Source organism: Saccopteryx leptura, chromosome 6 (genome assembly GCF_036850995.1).
Source record: "Saccopteryx leptura isolate mSacLep1 chromosome 6, mSacLep1_pri_phased_curated, whole genome shotgun sequence".
Classification (NCBI taxonomy): domain Eukaryota; kingdom Metazoa; phylum Chordata; class Mammalia; order Chiroptera; family Emballonuridae; genus Saccopteryx; species Saccopteryx leptura.
In genome coordinates, this window is record NC_089508.1 from 3,675,653 (window position 1) to 3,698,562 (window position 22,910).

General features: G+C 47.5%; 1 protein-coding gene across 2 annotated transcripts in view; it reads left to right on the top strand.

Annotated features, from left to right (window-relative positions):
* The first annotated feature begins 273 nt into the window (after positions 1 to 273).
* The window catches only part of MOK (MOK protein kinase), a 45,638-nt gene continuing 23,001 nt past the window's right edge, over positions 274 to 22,910 (top strand). The window contains exons 1-4 of one of the 2 annotated variants that reach the window (XM_066343950.1): positions 274 to 411; positions 11,018 to 11,132; positions 16,953 to 17,042; positions 18,746 to 18,816. In XM_066343950.1, the coding sequence (XP_066200047.1) occupies positions 405 to 411; positions 11,018 to 11,132; positions 16,953 to 17,042; positions 18,746 to 18,816 (283 nt within the window). In that variant the 5' untranslated portion in view covers positions 274 to 404. The remainder of the gene's footprint in view (positions 412 to 11,017; positions 11,133 to 16,952; positions 17,043 to 18,745; positions 18,817 to 22,910) is intronic. The other variant, XM_066343951.1, reaches the window with a different exon arrangement.

Sequence of the window (22,910 nt, forward strand, 5' to 3'; positions counted from 1 at the left end):
AATCGGTAAATTCTTAGGAGGGCTCTGTGAATGAATAGTTAGTGATCCTGGTGAACGTCGCCTACACTCGGAAGCTTTCAAGCGGCCAAGGAGGTTGCTTAGCAACGATACCGACAAGGCAGGTATCGCAAGGCTCACGCGCACGTGAGGACCGCGGTCGCGAGCGGGCCGTTTTGCGCACGCGCGGGAAGCTGCCTCGGGGGCGTTCAAGGTTTGACGGTTGCTAGGGTGACAGGGAATACAACATGGCGGCCAGGTCCTAACGCCCTTCGCCGGGGGACCACGGGCCGAGGTCCTAGGTCGGGACCCTGCCTCAGAGGAGTGGAAGCCAGGGGCCACCCTTCCTGCCCCTTTTTTCTCTGTCCAGTGTCGGCAAGGGGTTGTCGCCGGCTTCCGCATCAAGGATGAAGAGTGAGTGAGGCCCGGGAGGGGCAGGGAGGGACGCGAGGGGCAGTGGCGGGAGCTGGACCGGCCGGCGCGGGCGGCGGGGATGGCTGGGAGGACTCCGATCCTCCCTGGGCTGTGAGAGCCGGTGAACCTGAAGTCCAAAAAAAAAAAGATTAAATTCTATTAGTGTACAATCGTTGTAATGTTAAGTTTGCATCGCGTCCTAATTGTCAGTTGGTGATGAATGATATATGGTGTAAATTGTGCAACCAAGATATTTAAAATGATGTGTCTTGTTCACCTTGCACAAGCATTCTTATTTTCTCTTGTTGGATATTGTTTACGTGTTTATCTTTTAAAAAAAAATTTTTTTTTATTCACGCACCCATAGCTGTGGTTAGAATCCAAGGTCTACAAAAGGCTTTGTTTGCGCATTTGCTTTATATTGCGAACTTACATACGCGCAGTTTTCTTCACCCTATTCCTTTTTTCCCCTTTCCAACTATTCTGAAAATTTTCGAATCTACAGAAAAGTTGCAAGAAGAGTCCCTGGAATGTTTATAAACCCTTCATCTAGATGTCCTACTATGCTATGACATTTTCTCTCTCTCTAATGATAGGTTTATTCTTACTGAACCTTTTGAGGGTTAATTGTAGAAATCATGAAATTTCACCACTAGCAACTCAGCAAGTATCCGGTAAGAACAAGGACGTTCTCCTACATAGTCACCGCACAACTAACGTGCTGATACTGTACTGTCATTGAGTATTCAGTCTGTATTTCAGATGTCCCCGGTTACACCAATAATGTTTGTTACAAGCGTTTTTATTGTTCCAGGAATCCAATCAGGAATCACAAATTGCATTTTGTGGTTCTGTCTCTGTGGTCTCCTTTAATCTGGCACAGTGTCTTGTCTTTTGGATCTTTCATGACAACATTTTTCAAGAACCCAGGCCATGTGTTTTGCTCAGCGTCCCTCACTTTCGTTTTGTCTGATTCTTTCCTTGTGTTTGGCTTTAGCTCACATGTTTTTTTGTCAGGAATATGTCAGAGGTGATGTGTCCCTGTCGGTGTGTCTCAGTGTTGGTGAGGTTAGGTTTGATCATCAGATCAATCTGTTTATTCACCTTTGCCTTTTGGGCCCTTCATGCCCTCTCTTAGAAGCGAATACTCTTACCAGTGTCCTGTGCGTCTATATACGTGTGTACAGGGTGGGACAAAAGTAGGTTTGCAGTTGTGAGTATGTGAAACAGTTTATTCTTGGATTATTATTTGCTACTAATAATTATTTGTTATTTGATATGTTCTTTTAGATGGCCATTATGGTAGCATTACCCAGTCTAGTGCTACACCTTTATTCTGTCTTTCTTCTACCTTAAAATCCAGCGTAAGAACTAGTATAACCTATTATCCCCCAGGCTTAAGTCCTGATCATAGTGGAGAGAATATCCCAGAATAGGAAGTTATGGAGGCAGGGTCTTGGGAGTAGAAGGAACAGGAAGAGTGAGGAATGGTATCATAGCTTGAGGTCAGTGAATGGGGCAGGGCATGCTAGATTGTCGTGTTGGTCTTTACTTTAGTGTTTTCCAGTTGTATTTTCCTGTTTGTTTTCTAGGCAGTGCCCACATGTTTAAGGATGTAGTGATGATCCTGTGATTATTCTTAGCTGTCTCTGTTTTGTTTTGCATCATTTGCAGTAGTAGGGAGCAAGGAATAACACAGTGAGGTTGTCAAGAGTGTGGGCTTTGGAGTCATGGCAGCCTCTGGCAAATTACTGACTTTTCATTTCTTTTTTTTTTTTTAATTCAGTGAGAGGAGGGGAGGCAGAAAGACTCCCGCATGCGCTCCAACCGGGATCCAACAGGCAAGACCGCTAGGGGGCGATGCTCTGCTCATCTAGGGCATTGCTCCGTTGCTTAGCAACCGAGCTCTTAGCGTCTGAGGCCAGACCATGGAGCCATCCTAGGCTCCTGGGGCCAATCACTCCAATGAAGCCATAGCTGCAGGAGGGGAAGAGAGAGAGAGAGAGAGAGAGAAAGAAGCAAGAGGGGGAGGGATGGAGAAGCAGATGGGCGCTTCTCCTGTGTGCCCTGACTGGGAATCGAACCCGGGACATTCACACGCTGGGCGGATGCTCTACCACTGAGCCAAACAGCCAGGGCGACCTTTCTTTTCTAACACTGTTTTTCTTCCTTGCTCCAGTTATTGATTGCTGTGTAACAATTCACCCCAACCTAGTTGCTTGAAATAAAACAATCATGATTCTCTCTCATGGTTCTGTGGTTGCTTAGACACAATGAGGCAGGTCTCACTTGGAGTCTCTCATGCAGTTACAGTGAGAGTGTGGTTGGAGCTGGCTTCACCTCCAAAGTTTACGTACATGTCTGGGGTTGATGCTGGCTGCCCAGTGAACATGAACAGTCTCCATGTGGCCTGGGCTTCCTCACAACAGGACAGTTCGAGGAGGAAGCAGCATTACCGGGTCTGACCAAGCCTCCGAACTGGCAGAATGTCACTTCCACATCCCCCAGACCTGAGGAGGGAGAACACAAAGTCCCGTCTCTGATGGAGGAGTGGCAAAGACACAGAGGAAGATGAGCACGTGGAATGGGTTGTCTAGAGGCTGCCATCTTAGTAAAATAAAATCTTCCATACTCATCTTTACTTCTTTTTTGACAGAGACAGAGAGAGGGACAGATAGGGACAGACAGACAGGAAGGGAGAGTTGAGAAGGATCAATTCTTTTTTTTTTTTTTTTAATTAAATTTTTATTAATGGTAATGGGATGACATTAATAAATCAGGGTACATATATTCAAAGAAAACATGTCTAGGTTATTTTGTCATTAAATTATGTTGCATACCCCTCGCCCAAAGTCAGATTGTCCTTCGCCACCCTCTATCTAGTTCTCTGTGCCCCTCCCCCTCCCCCTAACTCTCCCCCTGTCCTCCCTCCCCCCGAGAAGGATCAATTCTTAATTGCGGCTCCTTAGTCTCCTTAGTTCAGGGGTCGGGAATCTATGGCTTGTGAGCCAGATGTGGCTCTTTTGATGGCTGCATCTGGCTCGCAGACAAATCTTTAATAAAAAAAATAATATTAAAAATATAAAACATTCTCATGTATTACAATCCATTCATTTCCTACCGCTCGTGTTCATGGTTGCAGGAGGCCGGAGCCAATCACAACTGTCCTCCGGGACAACACCAAATTTTTATTGGATAATGCGTAAGGTACACAGGTCGTTGTATGGCTCTCATGGAATTACATTTTTAAATATGTGGTGTTCATGGCTCTCTCAGCCAAAAAGGTTCCCGACCCCTGCCTAAGTTGTTCATTGATTGCTTTCTCATATGTGCCTTGACCAGGGGGCTACAGCAGAACTAGTGACCCCTTGCTCAAGCCAGCGACTTTGGGCTCAAGCCAGAGACCTTGGGCTCAAGCCAGCAACCATATGGTCATATCTATGATCCCACACTCAAGCCAGTGACCTCGGGCTTTCACACCTGGGTCCTCTGCATCCCAATCCAACACTCTGTCCACTGTGCCATTGCCTGGTCAAGCTTCCACACACATGTTTAAACAGGCATAATTAAAAAAAAGAAAAAGAAAAAAACCCAGGCATAATAATATTTATTTTATAGAATTGTTTAAAAGATTAAATGAGATAATCCATGTAAAGTTTGTAGTGGTCAGCACAAGGTAAATTACGAATGAGTTATTTCATGATATTCCAGTGGATGGAAGACAAGGATATAAAAACATCAGTCAGATCCTTATTTTGAAAAATTGTACCCTTATTGATTTCCTGTCTGAACTCTTTTCTTTTTCAAGAGAGACAGAGACAGGAAGGGAGAGAGACGAGAAACATCAATTTGTAATTGCATCACTATTTTTTTTTAGTTGTTTGTTGATTGCTTCTGCTACATGCCTTCACTAGGGGGCCCAAACTGAGCCAGTGACCTTGGGCTCAAGCTGTCGACCTTAGACTCAAGCCAGCAACCTTGAGCTCAAGCCAGCCACCTTGGGATAGTTTTAATGATCCCATGATCAAGCCAGTGATCCTGAGCTCCAGCTGGAGACCTCAGTGTCCCAGGTTGATGCTCTATCCACTGTGCCATCACCAGTCAGGCCCTGTCTGAACTTTTAAGTGAATTATTCAAAACATACCTATTAAAGAGAAAAAAAAGCCCTACTTCCTTTTTTTTTTTCTTTCTTTTGTATTTTCTGAAGTTGGAAATGGGGAGGCCGTCAGACAGACACCCACATGTGCCTGACCGGGATCCACCCAGCATGCCCAGCAGGGGACGATGCTCTGCCCATCCGGGGCATCGCTCTGTTGCAACCAGAGCCATTCTAGCGCCTGAGGCAGAGGCCATGGAGCCATTCTCAGTGCCCGGGCCATCTTTGCTCCAATGGAGCCTTGGCTGTGGGAGGGGAAGAGAGAGACAGAGAGGAAGGAGAGGGGGAGGGGTGGAGAAGCAGATGGGTGCTTCTCCTGTGTGCCCTGGCCGGGAATCAAACCCAAGACTCCCGCATGCCAGGCCGACGCTCTACCACTGAGCCAACCAGCCAGTGCCTCTTTTTTTTTTTTTTTTTTTAAGTGAGAATGAAGGAGACAGACAGGAAGGGAGAGAGATGAGAAGCATCAACTCATAGTTGTGGCACCTTAGTTATTCATTGATTGTTTTCTCATATGTGTCTTGACAGGGGGGGAGGGGGTGGCTTCAGCCAAGCCAGGGACCCCTTGCTCAAGCCAGTGACCTTGGGCTCAAGCCAGCGACCATGGGATCATGTCTATGATGCCCTGCTCAAGCTGGTGACCCCACGCTGAAGCTGTTGAGCCTTCACTAAAGCCGAATGAGCCTGTGCTTAAGCCAGTGACCCTGGGGTTTCACACCTGGGCCCTCAGCATCTCAGGTCAACACTCTGTCCACTGCACCACCATCAGCCAGGCCCTTCTGTGTTTTCATGGTGTTTGGTAATGCAGGTCACAGCTTTCCTCATTACACCATGTAATTAATTGGGTGCAGATCTCATCATTGGAAGTTCCTGACCTTGTTTTAATAATTTGGTTTGAATTACTTAATCTCTTGAAGAGAGTGAAAATTAGAAGCTGAATCCTCTTCCTGACAACTGTGGTCCAGACCTGTGCTCTGTACACTGTAATTAACCTCCCCCGATTCTTTTCATTCTTGAGCTGGCTGAGCCCCAGGCTCTGATGCATATCACCTTCCTTGATTAAGGTCTTTAGAAGCAGTGCTTGAATACAAATGTTTGTACTTGGGAGTGACAGGTTTTTCTTTTCACAAAAAGTGAGCTTTACCTCCACTTTTATGGTTAAATAAGGCTTAGATTACACTTAAACATGAGACATGGCCTAATAAAAGTGAATAGCATCTTAGTGAATACAGATGGTCTCCTTTATCTTCCTTTTTCCACCTTTTTTTTTTTTTTTTTTTTTTTTTTTTTACAGAGACAGAGAGAGAGTCAGAGTGGGGGATAGACAGGGACAGACAGACATAACAGAGAGATAAGAAGCATCAATTATTAGTTTTTCGTTGCGCATTGTGACACCTTAGTTGTTCATTGATTGCTTTCTCATATGTGCCTTGACCGTGGGCCTTCAGCAGACCGAGTAACCCCTTGCTCGAGCCAGCGACCTTGGGTCCAAGCTGGCGAGCTTTTTGCTCAAGCCAGATGAGCCCGCGCTCAAACTGGCAACCTTGGGGTCTCGAACCTGGGTCCTCTGCATCCCAGTCTGATGCTCTATCCACTGCACCACTGCCTGGTCAGGCCTTTTCCACCTTTTTCATTTAGTTACATTAAGTCCTCATTGTCCTTGAGTGTACGTGGGTGGTTTGTGTTTTTTTTTTTTCTTTTCAGTGACTGTTTATTACTTCTATTTCCATTCATGTGGGGCAGGATTTCTTTTTTCACCAGCACGACTCTGTCCCCTTCGTGGCTTTGTGAGTATCCCCAGGTTTCTGGTCTGCCTTTTGGAGCCTGTGCAGATGTGCCGATCCTGCCAGAGAAGAACAGGAAGGTGCTTTCCTAGCTGTTTGTCACAGGACACGGCTCTTTTTCCCTCTCCTGTCTCTCATTCTTTTTTTTTTTTTTTTTTTTTTTTCACAGAGACAGAGTCAGAGAGAGGGATAGACAGGAACGGAGAGATGAGAAGCATCAATCATTAGTTTTTCATTACGCGTTGCGACTTCTTAGTTGTTCATCGATTGCTTTCTCATATGTGCCTTGACTGCGGGCCTTCAGCAGACTGGGTAACCCCTTGCTGGAGCCAGCGACCCTGGGTCCAAGCTGGTGAGCTTTTTGCTCAAGCCAGATGAGCCCACGCTCAAGTTGGCGACCTCAGGGTCTCGAACCTGGGTCCTTCCACATCCCAGTCCAACGCTCTATCCACTGCGCCACCACCTGGTCAGGCCTGTCTCTCGTTCTTGTTTCATACCCTGACCTTCTGTCTTTTGGAAGAGCCTTGGGGGGAACGGTGACCCTTTTTCTACCACTCACTGCCACCTTCAGGGCCACCGCTCCATTTGTTGCTGGTTGGTCGTGGTGGTCTGGAGGCACCTGCGATGTTGGCACACACTCAGAGTTTGTACTTCACCTGGATTAAAGTGCACGGTTGAGCCTGGCCTGTGGTGGCGCAGTGAACAGAGAGGGTCGACCTGGAATGCTGAGGTCGCTAGTTCGAAACCCGTTGCCCGGTCAGGTCAGGGTACATACAGGAAGCAACTGCCGGGTGATGTTTCTGTTCCTCTTTCCCCCACCCCCACCTCTCTTTCTCTCTCTCCTCCTTCTAAAAATCAATAAATAAAATCTTTAAAAATTAAAAAAAAATGTACACAGTTGAATTTTTAAAGAATGTGTCTGTGATGGAGCACGAGTTGGAATCTGGTGTAAAATTCCCTCTTCCTCTTTCCTCAGGTCTGAGCTCCTCGGGCCACAGCCTGAATTTCAGTAACTGGCCTCATCCCTCTGGGGAGCTATGCTTGTCTCCCTTTAAACCACTGTCAGAGTGTTAAGACAGTTCATTTTAAGCTCATTTTTCTATTGCCAGTTAGCCAAGTGGGTTTGCTGATATCTTAATTGATTTGAGAGAAAGAGGAGGAAAAGAGAGAGAGAAACATCAGTGTGTTGTTCCAGTTATTATGCAGTCATTGGTTGACTCTTGTATGTGCCCTGCCCAGGGATGGAACCTGCAACCTTGGCGTATTGGGGTGATGCTCTAACCAACTGAGCTACCTGGCCAGGGCCCTTCCTTGATTTTCAGCTTTAAAAAGCCATCCCCATTTGATGGGCTGCTAACTATGCCAATGCATTTTCTTTTAGTTTGATTTTACATTCAACCTTTTATCACTATTTACCAGTATTTAAGTGTACTGTAGAGTAAGGATCTAACTTGAATTTTTTAATGGGAAATTTTAGCTTTGTTGGAAGTAAAATTTATGCACAGTGAAATTCCCCTGTTACGTGTGCGGTTTGATGAGCTTGGCAGATGTAGGCAGTCACGACTCCACCGCCACAATCAAGACGTAGAACCCTCCTATCACCCAAAAGTTCCCCTGTCTCCGTTTTCAATCAGTCCCCTACGCCTGACTCCAGGGGTATTGATATGCTTTCTCTTGCTAAAAGGTTGCCTTTTCTATGATGTCATATAAATGAAGATTAGCAAATGTATATATATAATGGGTGTGGTCTTTTGAATCTGGCTGCTGTCACCTAGCGTGATGTTTTAGAGGTTCATGCATGTGGTGACATGTGTCAGTAGCTTGGTCCTTTTTATTGCTGAGTGGTATTCCATTGTATGAATAGATCACAATTTCTTTTCTTTTTTTGACAGAGACAGAAAGTCAGAGAGAGGGACAGATAGGGACAGACAGACAAGAAGGGAGAGAGATGAGAAGCATCAATTCTTTGTTGCAGCTCCTTAGTTGTTCACTGATTGCTTTCTCATATGTGCCTTGACCAGGGGGCTACAGCAGAGTGAGTGACCCCTTGCTCAAGCCAGTGATCCCTTGCTTAAGCTGGTGAGCCCACACTGAAGCCAGTGACCGGAGGTTTTGAACCTGGGTCCTCTGCGCCTCAGTCCGACACCCTATCTACTGTGCCACGGCCTGGTCAGGCTAGATCACAATTTCTTTATCCATTCACCAATTAGTGAATATTTGTTATACCTGGCCCTCCAATTCAGAACTGCTGACATACAGCAAAAAATATAGTAAGTCTAGATTATTATTAACTTCTATGAAAATTATTAAATGACAGAAGAAGAAAGGAAGAGAACACTTTAGAACAGGGGTCCCCAAACTACGGCCCACAGGCTGCATGCGGCCCCCTGAGGCCATTTATCCGCCCCGCCGCACTTCCGGAAGGGATACCACCACTTTCATTGGTGGTCAGTGAGAGGAGCGTAGTTCCCATTGAAATACTGGTCAGTTTGTTGATTTAAATTTACTTGTTCTTTTTCTTCTTCTTCTTTTTTTTTTTTTTTTGTATTTTTCTGAAGCTGGAAACGGGGAGGCAGTCAGACAGACTCCTGCATGTGCCCGACCGGGATCCACCCGGCACTCCCACCAGGGGGCGATGCTCTGCCCATCCGGGGCGTCGCTCTGTTGCGACCAGAGCCACTCTAGCGCTTGGGGCAGAGGCCAAGGAGCCATTCCCAGCGCCTGGGCCATCTTTGCTCCAATGGAGCCTCAGTTGCGGGAGGGGAAGAGAGAGACAGAGAGGAAGGAGAGGGGGAGGGGTGGAGAAGCAGATGGGCGCTTCTCCTGTGTGCCCTGGCCGGGAATCAAACCTGGGACTTCTGCATGCCAGGCCGACGCTCTACCACTGAGCTAACCGGCCAGGGCCTACTTGTTCTTTATTTTAAATATTGTATTTGTTTCTGTTTTGGTTTTTTTTTACTTTAAAATAAGATATGTGCAGTGTGCATAGGGATTTGTTCATAGTTTTTTTTATAGTCCAGCCCTCCAACAGTCTGAGGGACAGTGAACTGGCCCCCTGTGTAAAAAGTTTGGGGAACCCCTGCTTTAGAACAATGAAATTGAAGAGTACTTTAATGGTAGTATACATTCAGAGCTTCTTATCAATGAAAACCAAGTAGGAAATTGATTGGAATGTGGAATGTGAACTTTAAAAAATTACATATTGTTTCTAAAAAAACTTTATTACTTCTAAAAAGAAATAGCACCCTTTCCCAGCTAGTTTGCTCCGATCCAAATTCACACGTGGCATCGAGTGTGCCATGTCCAAGAGGGTGTGGGCGAGGCTGCCCCCTCTGTGCTGGGCTCTGCGCTGATGCCAGCTTGGGACCCGAAGGCGACAGGCCTTTTTGGTCCAGGTTTGTCTAATAGGTTCCTGTTCTCTTTGTTTCTGGTGAGTTCTGCAAGGTTCTCTTGTAGACCTGCTTCTCAGGGCTGCCTTAGTTCTCTCTAGCTTTGTTCATGCTTCTGTAGCTCAGTCCTCCAGAGGCTCCGTGAGTCCCCGAAACAACACCCTCGCTGTGACTCGCACCCCCATGTCCCTTGGCCAGCAGGCCCAGTAGGCTCTTGGTCCGGGGAAGGCACTGCAGCCACACCCCACCTTAAGATATTCATGTCTATATCTGTCAGGGTTTGGTTTGTAAAACAGAAACTAGCTATTTCAAGCCAGAAGGGATTTGCCGTAGGGAAGTGTGGAGGCTTCTGAAACCATTATCTGTGGTGGCGGCAGGGCTGGGGCTGCTGCTGTCAATTTCAGGAAACCAGGAATTGCAAGAATTGCAGGAAGCTGTCAGGTCTGCTGGGCCCATCAGCTAGGCCTCCGTGAGACCAGAGAGGGTGACCTTTAGGAGAATGCTTCCAGGCTGTGGGTGCAATGTCCTCTCTGCCACATGCCCAGGCGTACGCCCGTGCGCTCCTGCCAGCACCACCCCAGCCCGCCACCCTGTCCTGCTTTCCAGATCTTGTGGGGTCTGAACCTCTCCCCTGCCAGGATGCCGGCCACATGGTTCCCTGCTGTGGGGGGAGCAGGGGAAACGGGGCTCTTGCCAGCACACGTAATGAGGGCACACTGAACCTTAGAAAACAGGAGAAACAATCATTAATATGTGCGGCGGGATTATCGTACAGGTTAAAAGTTCGCTGTCTAGAAATGAGTACACAATAGATGGATAAGATAAAACTGTATTATTTTTTTTTAGTTTTAGCCAGAGAGAGAGAGAGAGAGAGGAGAGAGAGAGAGAGAGACAGGGACAGAGAAGAGAGAGACAGAAACAGGAAGGGAGAGAGATGAGAAGCATCAACTTTTAGTTGCATCACTTTAGTTGTTCACTGATTGCTTTCTCATTGTGCCTTGACCAGTGGGCTGAAGCCCAGCCAGTGACCCCTTGCTCAAGCCAAAAACCTTGGGCTCAAGCCAGCGACCTCTGGGCTCAAGCCAGCGACGTTGGGATCACATCTGTGATCCCATGCGCAAACTGACAGCTCCGCACTGAAGTGGACGAGCCTGTGCTCAGGCCAGTGACCGCCGGGTTTCAAACCTGGGACTTCAGCATCCCAGGTCAATGCTCTACCCACTGTGCTACCACCAGTCAGGCTAACACCTTATTTTTATAATTGTTTTTATTTTTAGACTATAAAGCAATTGGCAAAATAGGCGAAGGAACGTTTTCTAAAGTTATGAAGATGCAGAGCCTGAGCGATGGAAGCTACTATGCATGTAAACAGATGAAACAGCACTTTGAAAGGTAGGCGGAGACACGTGGAACGCCAGATGCAGGTTTAAATCAACAGGGTAACTTAATTCGTGGGAAGATTGTATTCATGAGTAATATGTAAAATATGGTCAAATTTCTTTAGGCAGTGAGGATGATGGGCTAATTTTATGTTAATTATACTGGATTTTATTTCTGTCCCAGTTTAATGAACTAGCAATGATTAATAAGCACAAAAAATCCAAACTGTACAAGGATGCCACACTTTAAACCAGGGGTCTCAAACTCAACTCAGCATGTGGGCCGCAGAGGAAGATCACAGCCGTTCGGCGGGCCGCACTAGGTCTACAAAAGGCAACTGTTACGCAACACTTTTCAGTGTCACAAAACGACCAGAAACTGTAGTTCGTGGATTAGTCTGCGGGCCGCACAAAATTGTTCGGTGGGCCGCGAGTTTGAGACCCCTGCTTTAAACAGTCTGTATGTTCTTCAAAGTTGTGTATGTTGGACTTTTATAAACGAAGCCTTAGTCTAAGTGTACTAGAAGCTCTTGTGATGTAATTAATTGTGAATCAATTAATGTCTTGAAAAATAATTTCCAAATAGGGCTGGAGAAATGGGTCCTGGGGTGACAGTTTGTGGAGGGGGTAGTCTCTCTGGTTCGGGGAGTCTCTTTTTTTTTTCTTTTTTTCATTTTTCTGAAGCTGGAAACGGGGAGAGACAGTCAGACAGACTCCCGCATGCGCCCGACCGGGATCCACCCGGCACGCCCACCAGGGGCAACGCTCTGCCCACCAGGGGGCGATGCTCTGCCCATCCTGGGCGTCGCCATGTTGCGACCAGAGCCACTCTAGCGCCTGAGGCAGAGGCCACAGAGCCATCCCCAGCGCCCGGGCCATCTTTGCTCCAGTGGAGCCTTGGCTGTGGGAGGGGAAGAGAGAGACAGAGAGGAAAGCGCGGCGGAGGGGTGGAGAAGCAAATGGGCGCTTCTCCTGTGTGCCCTGGCCGGGAATCGAACCCGGGTCCTCCACACGCTAGGCCGACGCTCTACCGCTGAGCCAACCAGCCAGGGCTCGGCTAGTCTCTTAGAGCAGTGGTCCCCACCCCCGGGCCGCGGACCGGGACTGGTCTGTGGGCCATTGGTCCCAGTCTGCAGAGAAAGAATAAATAACTTACATTATTTCCATTTTATTTATATTTAAGTCTGAACAATGTTTTATTTTTAAAAAATGATCAGATTCCCTCCGTTCCGTCCATCTAAGACTCACTCTTGACGCTTGTCTCGGTCACGTGATACATTTATCCGTCCCACCCTAAAGGCTGGTCTGTGAAAATATTTTCTGACATTAAACCGGTCCGTGGCCCAAAAAAGGTTGGGGACCACTGTCTTAGAGGATGGCCGTGGCTCTGTCTCTCAGAGCAGCCTCCTAATGTCAAGTTTGCTGCCTAACCTGTGTCACATTGAACAGTCGTCATCACACACCAGCTGGCTTTGCTGCCGCTGCTCAACTCTTCAGTAAAGAGGTTTGAAACTCAGCCTTTTGGTTTCATATTTATTTTTTAATGTTTTTATTGATTTAAGAGAGAGAGAGAGAGAGAGAGAGAGATTGATTTGTTATTTGACTTATTTGTGCATTTGTTGATTGATTCTTTATGTGCCCTGACTGGGTATTGAACCGGCAACCTTGGTGTATGGGGACGATGCTCTAGAGTCTAACCAGTTGAGCTACCTGGCCAGAGCAAAACTCAGCTTTTCCTTTTTAACGTCAAAGGAGTTGAAGTCTCTAACTATCTAAAGCACATTTTAAAATAATCACAGTCATTCCCCCACTTTGATGCAGAGGCTTCTGACGTGTTTTGGGGTATAAACCTTGATTCCAAGCTCTTCGTGTGAAAAATTGTTTCTCAGGTCAGAAAGGAGACAGGACAGTTAATGGTGTCCAAGAGCATGGAGGACATTAGTTTTACCCTCGTGGCGTCCCCACAGGGTCAGCGTCACCCTCTGTCTTTGTGCAGGGGGCTGGGTGCTTAGAGCTGCCCAGTGGCTTGACAGCTGTCCTTCTAGGTCCCTGGGTGGGCAGACCAGATTTGAGTCTAGATTCCTTGTTCTTCACTGTGCAAAAAGCACAGGGCCGTTTGCCTGTGCCGCCACGCCTGCAGTCACCGGGTCCCCTGCTGCTCTCTGTTGTCACTTCTTCCTCTGCTCTGCATCTTGACCTTGAAATCACCTGTGACGGAGAACCCAACACGCAGCGGGCCTATTTCCCGCCTGAGAGCAGACCTCCCTGAGCGGCCGCCTGGGAAACGCACCCCAGACCCAGAGCAGCGGAGGAAGGACTTCTGGCAGCAGGGCAGGAGGCATGGCACCTCGGGAGAGGACCTGTCCAGCTCTCAGGCCCCTCGGTGATGTGTTACAGACACTGGGACTCACCAGCTGCTGTTCTGGGGAAGAGATGCAAATAAGATGCGGACTGGACACTGAGCCTCCAGACTCAGGCCCCTGTGAGATGCCTGCTGGGTCAGAATCGACCACAGCACGCACACCGCTGTCAGCCATCCGGGAGATCCTGCCCCGGCACAGACGTCCCCTCGGGAAGGTGGAGCTCTCTCTGCAACACAGTTCAGAAGTGTTTCCATCAGAGACTGTTAGAATGCTTAAGGGGCACTTCTTTGAGGGGTGGGGCCACTCCCGTTTATCTGGAGAAGCACCTCTGTGTCCTTCGTGACCTCAGGCTCGTGGGAGAGTGTAGCATTACCTCAGGAAGTGGTTTCCTGGTGGTGACACACATCCTGGATGCCCCATCTACCAGGGCCCCTGCACACTGAAAGCATACCCGTTGTGTTAGACAGGACAGGGTGTCAGGGTCTGGGCCATTCTCACTAAACGCTATTCTTGCTAAATGTTCAAATACCGCATAGTATTTCGCAAACCAGCTGGAAGCAGGATGAGCTTGACAGGAAGCCGACAGGGATAAGTGTAGTGGACCGTAGAGAATACATGGATGTGTGATTGAGCAGACTGTCTGTGTGAGCAGTGGACCGTAGAGAATACATGGATGTGTGATTGAGCAGACTGTCTGTGTGAGCAGTGGACTGTAGAGAATACATGGATGTTGATTGAGCAGACTGTCTGTGTGAGCAGTGGACATAGAGAATACATGGATGTTGATTGAGCAGACTGTCTGTGTGAGCAGTGGACCGTAGAGAATACATGGATGTGTGATTGAGCAGACTGTCTGTGTGAGCAGTGGACTGTAGAGAATACATGGATGTGTGATTGAGCAGACTGTCTGTGTGAGCAGTGGACATAGAGAATACATGGATGTGTGATTGAGCAGACTGTCTGTGTGAGCAGTGGACTGTAGAGAATACATGGATGTTGATTGAGCAGACTGTCTGTGTGAGCAGTGGACATAGAGAATACATGGATGTTGATTGAGCAGACTGTCTGTGTGAGCAGTGGGCCGTAGAGAATACATGGATGTGTGATTGAGCAGACTGTCTGTGTGAGCAGTGGACATAGAGAATACATGGATGTGTGATTGAGCAGACTGTCTGTGTGAGCAGTGGACTGTAGAGAATACATGGATGTGTGATTGAGCAGACTGTCTGTGTGAGCAGTGGACATAGAGAATACATGGATGTGTGATTGAGCAGACTGTCTGTGTGAGCAGTGGACATAGAGAATACATGGATGTTGATTGAGCAGACTGTCTGTGTGAGCAGTGGACCGTAGAGAATACATGGATGTGTGATTGAGCAGACTGTCTGTGTGAGCAGTGGCTGAGCCTCCCTTTGGGGACATGGAGCTTTGGGTATGAGTCCCTGTCTCTTTTACTTGTTGTAAGTAAATAAAACTACCTCACAACAACCATACGTTGTTCTTGAATAGAACACCCCAACAACGACCCCCTGAGTTCAGTAACACTTGTGCATGCGAGCCTTGGCTTCCCTGTTGTGAGGTGCTGGAGGCGCAAATGAGGGAAGGACTAGAAGGTGGCTAGCAAGGTAGGGCGTGTGCTTCATGTTCAACAGACAGCAGCCTCGTTGCTGTGTGTGTCATTGTCTGATGTAGTTCAGAACTGTTCACACCCTTTGCCTTAACTTCAAAAGTGGTTAAGCATACCGAGTCAGAGAGAGGGATAGATAGAAACAGACAGATAGGAACGGAGAGATGAGAATCATCAATCATCAGTTTTTTGTTGTGACACCTTAGTTCAGGGGTCCCCAAACTTTTTACACAGGGGGCCAGTTCACTCTCCCTCAGACTGTTAGAGGGCCAGACTATAAAAAAAACTATGAACAAATCCCTATGCACACTGCACATATCTTATTTTAAAGTAAAAAAACAAAACGGGAACAAATACAATATTTAAAATAAAGAACAAGTAAATTTAAATCAACAAATTGACCAGTATTTCAATGGGAACTATGCTCCTCTCACTGACCACCAATGAAAGAGGTGCCCCTTCCGGAAGTGCTGAGGGCTGGATAAATGGCCTCAGGGGCCGCATGCAGCCCGTGGGCCGTAGTTTGGGGACCCCTGCCTTAGTTGTTCATTGATTGATTTCTCATATGTGCCTTGACCGCGGGCTTTCAGCAGACCGAGCCAGCGACCTTGGGTCCAAGCTGGTGAACTTTGCTCAAACCAGATGAGCCTGCACTCAAGCTGGTGACCTCGGGGTCTCGAACCTGGGTCCTCCACATCCCAGTTGGACGCTCTGTCCACTGCACCACCGCCTGGTCAGGCTGAAAGGTATATAATTTTATTAACCAATGGCACACCAGTAAATTCAATTAAAAATAAATAAATAAAAGCATTTGATTAGAACATTTTTTGGGGGGGTTATTTTTATTGGTTTTAGAGAGAGAGGAACAGGGAGAGGGGGAGAGAGAAGGACAGGAACATCCCTCTGCTCTCGTATGTGCCCCAACCAGGGATCGAACCAGCAACCTCTGTGCTCTGGGCCGATGCTCCAACCAACAGAGCTGCCCGGCCATGGGGCCACATTGATTTTAAAACAATAATATACTACTGGATAAATAATAAAACGAAACGCGGAGCTTGACTCTGTAGGTTAAAGGTTAGTAGAATGGAATTTCAGCAGTTCAGAGAAAGGAGATTATTCCCACAATCACTTCCTTTCAGAACCTCTGAAATGAACATCTCTGAGGGACAAGTCATCTGATTGGATGTGCCCACACGGCACCCCTTGGGAATGGGAGGACAGTCTCTGGGAAGGCTCTGTCTGAGGCGGTGACAGCCTCAAGCCCTTGGCCGGGGCTCCACTTGGGCTGATGTGGTTTTGGATGTGAACATGGCGTCAGGCACAGGAGTCTTATTAAAGAAAAGCCTGCAGTAAGACACTGGCTGAGAGGATGCCTGTCACCTGAGAAGAAGTGGAAAAAATAAATGTGCAGCCTTCCATAACAGTAAGAAGGAAGGCGGGTCTGTGAGAGGGGATTTCAAATGCTGATTTGCACATGGTATTTACAATGCTCGGTTGGTTAGTTACCATAAACTGATTAGTAGGAAATTTTAATATCTGTGCCTATGTTTATTAATAGTAAAAGAAACTATCAAGGTATTCTTTCAGGAGCTCAGATGGGAAAAATTTGAATATATGTCCAAAGCTATAAGAACCTTGATTTTTTTATAAGCTAATGCAGAAACGTGATATGCTTAACTTCAACAGCTAATGGGAGGAATAAAACCTAATTAACTTGCCTGAAGTGTTTGTGAGTTTCAGTTCTGATCATGGATAATAAATATTGACTTAGTAACCCAAATTGTCAAGTTGGCCTGCCCTAAATAAACGATAAATTCGCTGTTTATTTTTACCTACACACTAGTATGGAGCAGGTGAACAGTCTTCGAGAGGTGCAAGCCCTGCGGCGCCTGAACCCACACCCAAACATCGTTACGCTGCATCAAGTGGTCTTGTAAGTATACTGGGGCCTTTACAATTTACCCCAATTTCATGATAATGGTTAATTTTTATTTATTTATTTATTTATTTATTTATTCATTTTAGAGAGGAGAGAGGGGGGAGAGGGAGAGAGAGAGAGAAAGAGAGAGAAAGAGAGAGAAGGGGGAGGAGCAGGAAGCATCAACTCCCATATGTGCCTTGACCAGGCAAGCCAGGATTTTGAACTGGCAATCTCAGTGTTTCCAGGTTGACGCTTTATCCACTGCGCCACCACAGGTCAGGCATGATTAAATTTTTTAAGAAAGAAAATCGTGGTAGGCATTTTAGATACTGGCTTTGCAGCTCAGAGTAATGATTTTTATCTTAAAGTCACATATTTATTTGGTCAGCTGTGTGCCTGATTCCTGATGTGGCAGTGCCTTCGCTTGGGTGACTCACATCATAGAAGCACACAGACGTCACGCGGTTCCTGGTGGGTGGCTCAGTTAGGCCTCTGCGGGGACGGTGGAGGCTCCGGTGCCTGGGCCGGGAGTGTGGGCGACGACCCCGGGAAAGCACCGCTGTCTTATCCCGGCTCGGTCTTCCTTTCTGCGCCGCGGGCATCCATCTCTGTGGCCTTTCTTACTGTCACTGATACGGTTCAGGGCATCTGTCATTTCCAGCCTAACTGTAGAGCAGTGTCCATAGGCTTAGCTACGGTCAGGAAGCCAGGCTCGGTCAGGGGTCCAGGCCCTGCCCTTCCCCGGGCCAGCGTGGAGCTGATCCCCGAGAAGGCGGCCAGGCCGATCGTTAAAACCCACCGAGAAACCACAGCCTCCACAGCTAACACGCGCAGGTGCTCGTCAGAGGACCGGACGGTTTAGAGGCAGTGGGAACCGTCCTGCGGCAGCTGCGTGGCCTCCTGGCCCGCGGTGTTCTGAGCCGTCAGTCTGGGCCGGGTCTAGAGATGGCCGTCTGCAGGTGACCGCCACAACTCTGACCGCGCAGAAGCTGCTCTGCATGTGCTTCAGAAGTGCTTCTGCCCAGAATTGCCTGTGGGGCCACCTCACAGCACTGAGGGACAGTGAGGGCCCTCCCAGCCCCACCGAGGCACCCTGAGCCAGCTGAGGTGCGTGGACTGCCCTGCCCTGCCCTGCCCTGCCCGGGGCCTCTCAGAGCTGTCTGAACTCAGAAGCAGCTGGCAGCTCAGCCAGAGGCCTCTGTCCCCTCTCGCTGGGCCAGGCCTGGCATTGCTCGGGGTGGTGTCCTCGTCTTTCTCCCCCCCCCCCCCGGTTCTCTCCCCCCCCATCATTATGTATCCCCATCACATGGAAGCAGCTCAGGTAAATTAAACTAAGACTGCAGTCACAGGCGGGAACAAGAGCCTTCTCTCTCTGGTCGTGCTGCTTGGCCAAGCCCCCAAACTCCTTCTTTCTCTCTGCTGAAAGTCACTTTTGTAATGTCAAGATATATGTATTTAAAAAATGGGGGGGGGGCTTTTAGAGTTTTTCCTTAAAGTAGAATTTTACTACTATTTATTTTAAATTAATTTCACCAGAAATATTTATTTAAAATCAAAACTTCTGCTGTCCCAGTCATTATACCTCAGTCCCTGTCTGATGTGGGAGTGTTTTATTTTTTTTTTACCAGAAATGTTTAGAAATGAATTAAATGTTTGGTTGTATTTTCTGACTGAGACATACAAAAAAATTTTTAAAAACCTGCTTTCTTCTTCAGTGACAGAAAATCTGGTTCTCTTGCGCTAATATGTGAACTTATGGACATGAATATTTATGAATTAATTCAAGGTACGTAGAAGAATTTGAAAGCTAATCTAAGAACTTATTTTAAAGCTTGTAGTTCACACATACTTTGTTTTGTTCTCACACTTGTTAGTCACTGCGGCGCCATAGTTATGTATGCACATATGGGACTAGGGACTCTACCTAGTGGCAGGGGTGGGGTGGGGTGGGGTGGGTCTGTCAACCCCGGCTACTCAGAACAGGGCTGCAGGTGGGAAGCAAGGCCACCGTCACACTGGCCCAGCAGAGTGCATGAGGATGGCGCAGGGGACAGTTGGGGTCAGCTGGGGCCTTCCTCACTGTGCATCCCTATGGAGGGGAGGTGGCTTTGCACCCAGACCTGTCCCACTCTGAGCGTCACTCTTCTCAGGTTCTGCTGCTGATTGGTGTTCTGTTCTGTGCTCCAGAACAGAGAGGGCTTCCCCTTGCCAAAGAGTCCCTCAGGTGAGAGGGAACCTTCTTCTATTTGGATCCTTCCAAAGTCTCCCGAAGGACAGATAGGGTGCTTATTCGTTTACTTCCTTTTGAACAACGGAGCCCTGTTTCGGAAGGTGCGGTGGCCCGGGCCGACCACAGTCCGGGCTGGCCTTGGCAGCTTACAGAGGGCACCTGAGCAGATCTGAGAAGAGGAGGCAGATGTTCGGCCCACATTTAGCAAGTGTCCCTGGGGGGTGACCTCACAGCTGTTAGACGTCAGGACAAATGAACCCTATAGATATCACTGAGACAGCGCACAGGAAGCGTTATATTTCACAGCTCACGTTGTTTGTTTGACAGATGAAAAAATAATCTCCTCATGTTATGTGAGCAACTGCTTATGGCTTGGAATATAATTTTAGTGACAGCATCACAGAGGATTAAAAAACTGCTGTATTAGCTCAAACGATGTAGGCTGAGTGGAAGTGGACGTGCCGCAGGAAGGTGTCCAGCCGGCCCGCCTGACACAGTGTGGACCCCACCGAGGAGCACATGGGGGAGGGGTGCAGGGAGGCTGCCTGAGGACCTGGGAGAGCTGGAAAGCCTTGTAGCCGATTACACGTTTACATGGGATTTAAAATAGGTGTGCTTTAGCCTGACCAAGTGGTGGCGCAGTGGATAGAGCGTCGGACTGGGATGCGGAAGGACCCAGATTCGAGACCCCGAGGTCGCCAGCTTGAACGCGGGCTCATCTGGCTTGAGCAAAGAGCTCACCAGCTTGGACCCAAGGTCGTTGGCTCCAGTAGGGGGTTACTCGGTCTGCTGAAGGCCCGTGGTCAAGGCACATGTGAGAAAGCAATCAATGAACAACTAAGAAGTCACAACGCGCAACGAGAAACTGATGATTGATGCTTCTCATCTCTCTCTGTTCCTGTCTGTCTGTCCCTGTCTCTCTCTGCCTCTGTAAAAAAAAAAAAAAAAAAAAAAAAAAAATAGGTGTGCTTTAGTAAATCCAATAGAATAAGTGGACTCATTTTTCTATATCCATAAAAGTTGATGTAAAATGTATGGATCCAAAAACTTTCCGGTCCTTTTGGTAAAACGGGAGACTTACTTCTGGAACTATATGGTATGTCTTATAATAGCAAACCTTGTGTAGTTTATTCATGGGTAACCCCTCAGATGTAACCTTGTTTTAAGTGCAGTTCTAACAAACTTAGTTATCTGGTTTCCTGGTCTAAAACCTGTTAAAAGTAGAGCTCTTAGAAGGAACTTCTAGACCGTGGCACTGCAGCAGTAGCAGAACGTGGCAAGTGACAGTCCTGTCACGGCCAAAAATACAGAACTTGCACGTGAGTCTGAAAACAACCACAAATACCACAGCCGTCTGTGCCGATGGCTGCGAGTCTCCTGGTTCCGCAAGACGGGTTAGAGAAAAGCACAGCCACGCCATGGGTGGTGGTGGCCACGCCACCTCCGTTAGCGCCGATGGAAAGGGCAGGAGAGTGAGTCAAATGTGTTGATTTCGGTAGAGAAGCATTTACCTTCAGGGAGTAAGCTCGTTAACCTGGGACTCTCGCTGGGCCACGTGAGCCGGCAAACGAGGTGTCACCATGTGATGGGACTGCTGTCCCTCTCTGTGTACATGCCCTGGACAGAGTTGCAGCCTGGGAGTGAAGACAGCCCAGAGAAAGGGTGCTTGGCCTTACCGGTTCATTTACAATAATCTTTGCCCCAGTCAGCCAAGATTTTACTCTTTAGTGAAGCTACATAATCACTTCCTTGCTTTAGTAGCAATTCTCTTGGTGTGAGATGAGTCCAATATTAGAATTCTGATTGTTGCTTCCTCAAGTGTGATATTTCAGAATTCAGGGGAAAGGGGACAATTTCCGGCACATTTTTATGTGTGTAGGCATTTGAGAAAGCTTTGTCTAGAAATTAATATTTAATTCTCAGTAGTAGGGGAATTGTGTAATTGGAGAAATTGCACCCATTTCTTTCAGTATCTGTCTACAGAGAGGGACTGTGGAAAACGGGCCATGATGTTATGTTATAGATGAGTGGGCGTGGACTCGTGACGGAAACCCGAGTGTCGTCCCATAGGCCAGGTGCAGTGCTCAGGGCGCCGGATCTAAGCTGCTGTCTGTGGGTGGTCAGGGCGTCCTCGTTTCAGAGATGTGAAGGCAGAGGGAAGACAGCTGACTCTGATTGTCAGACACGAAATACTGGGATGTGCAGCATGATTTCAGTGTTGTTAAACTGAACAAAACAGGTCTACCTTAGACTTGATGAACTACAGTCATGATGGTAGCAGCTAATAGCTCATGAAGGTGAGCCACACGCCAGGCTCTGTTCTTAGCACTTTATAGGAATTAACTCATTTTACCCTCACAACAGCCTGATCAAGCACATACTGTCCTTATCCTCATTTTAAAGATGAAGAAACTGAGACACGAAGAGATAGGTGACTTGTCCAGGGTTCTCCATCTAGGAAGCAGTCAAACTGGGGTCTGAGCTTAGGCAGGCTGGTTCCCAAGTGTGTGCTCTTAATTCCACACACACTAGCTCTTGACAGCCCTCTTGTGGTTGGCACTATCATCGTCGTCCCCATTTTACAGGTGAGGAAATTGAGGCTTGAAGGATTAAGTAATAACCCAAAGCTAACTTGTTAATAAATAGCAGAGCCAGAACTTAAACTCAGGTCTGACTCAGGAACCTTCACCATTGAGCTCTGTGGCCATGGGGGCCTCTCTCTTCTCCTGGCCCTCGCTCAGTGCCTCTTCTGAATAGATACTTACTCGTTGTTTGCTTGTGATACTGACTGCCTACTGAAAATCAGGTCACTCACTAAAGCTTTTTCTTCTAGAATAAGAATTCATTTCACTTAAATTACTGCTCTCCTGGAGAGAGACACATGGGCCACAGACACAGCTCCCACCCACATGGAGCTCACACTCTGGTGGGGAGGGAATCAGAAAAACAAGTAAAGAAGTGATTGAATTGTTATAAAGTACAGCACCCCAGATTCTGAAAGGCACTGTACCTCATTTCATCAAGTTCACGTAGAGACACCCAGTCCAGATGAATTTTTTTAATTTTTATTTTATTTATTCATTTTAGAGAGGAGAGAGAGAGACAGAGACAGAGAAGAGAGAGAGACCGGGGGAGGAGTTGGAAGCATCAACTCCCATATGTGCCTTGACCAGGCAAGCCCAGGGTTTTGAACCGGCAACCTCAGCATTTCCAGGTTGACGCTTTATCCACTGCGCCACTACAGGTCAGGCCAGTCCAGATGAATTTTGAAGAGTATTATTAGAGGAGGAGATTTATTGATATTAAATATGCCGGCCGCATATGGCTGACACGGGGCATCTGCAGGCCCAAATCGTGCAGTCCCAAAAATAGTTCGGGGCTACTTATATACCCTTGCTCACACACAGGCGGGGGAGAGCATGACGTCACAGTACAAGCTGGCAACATTTGTTTAGGGGATACACAGAAACATTAAGACTTTCAAGGTAACACAATCAAAGATGTTTACAGATCTTTTAGGGTTCAACTTCCCTCTAGTCTAGAGGTATTTTACCCTCAAGATTCCAGGGAGGGGAAGGAACTACAATCAATGCAAGGTGGTCTGTAAATTCTGCCTCCTATTGAAAGAGAAGAAGTTTCTAGGTTAACCT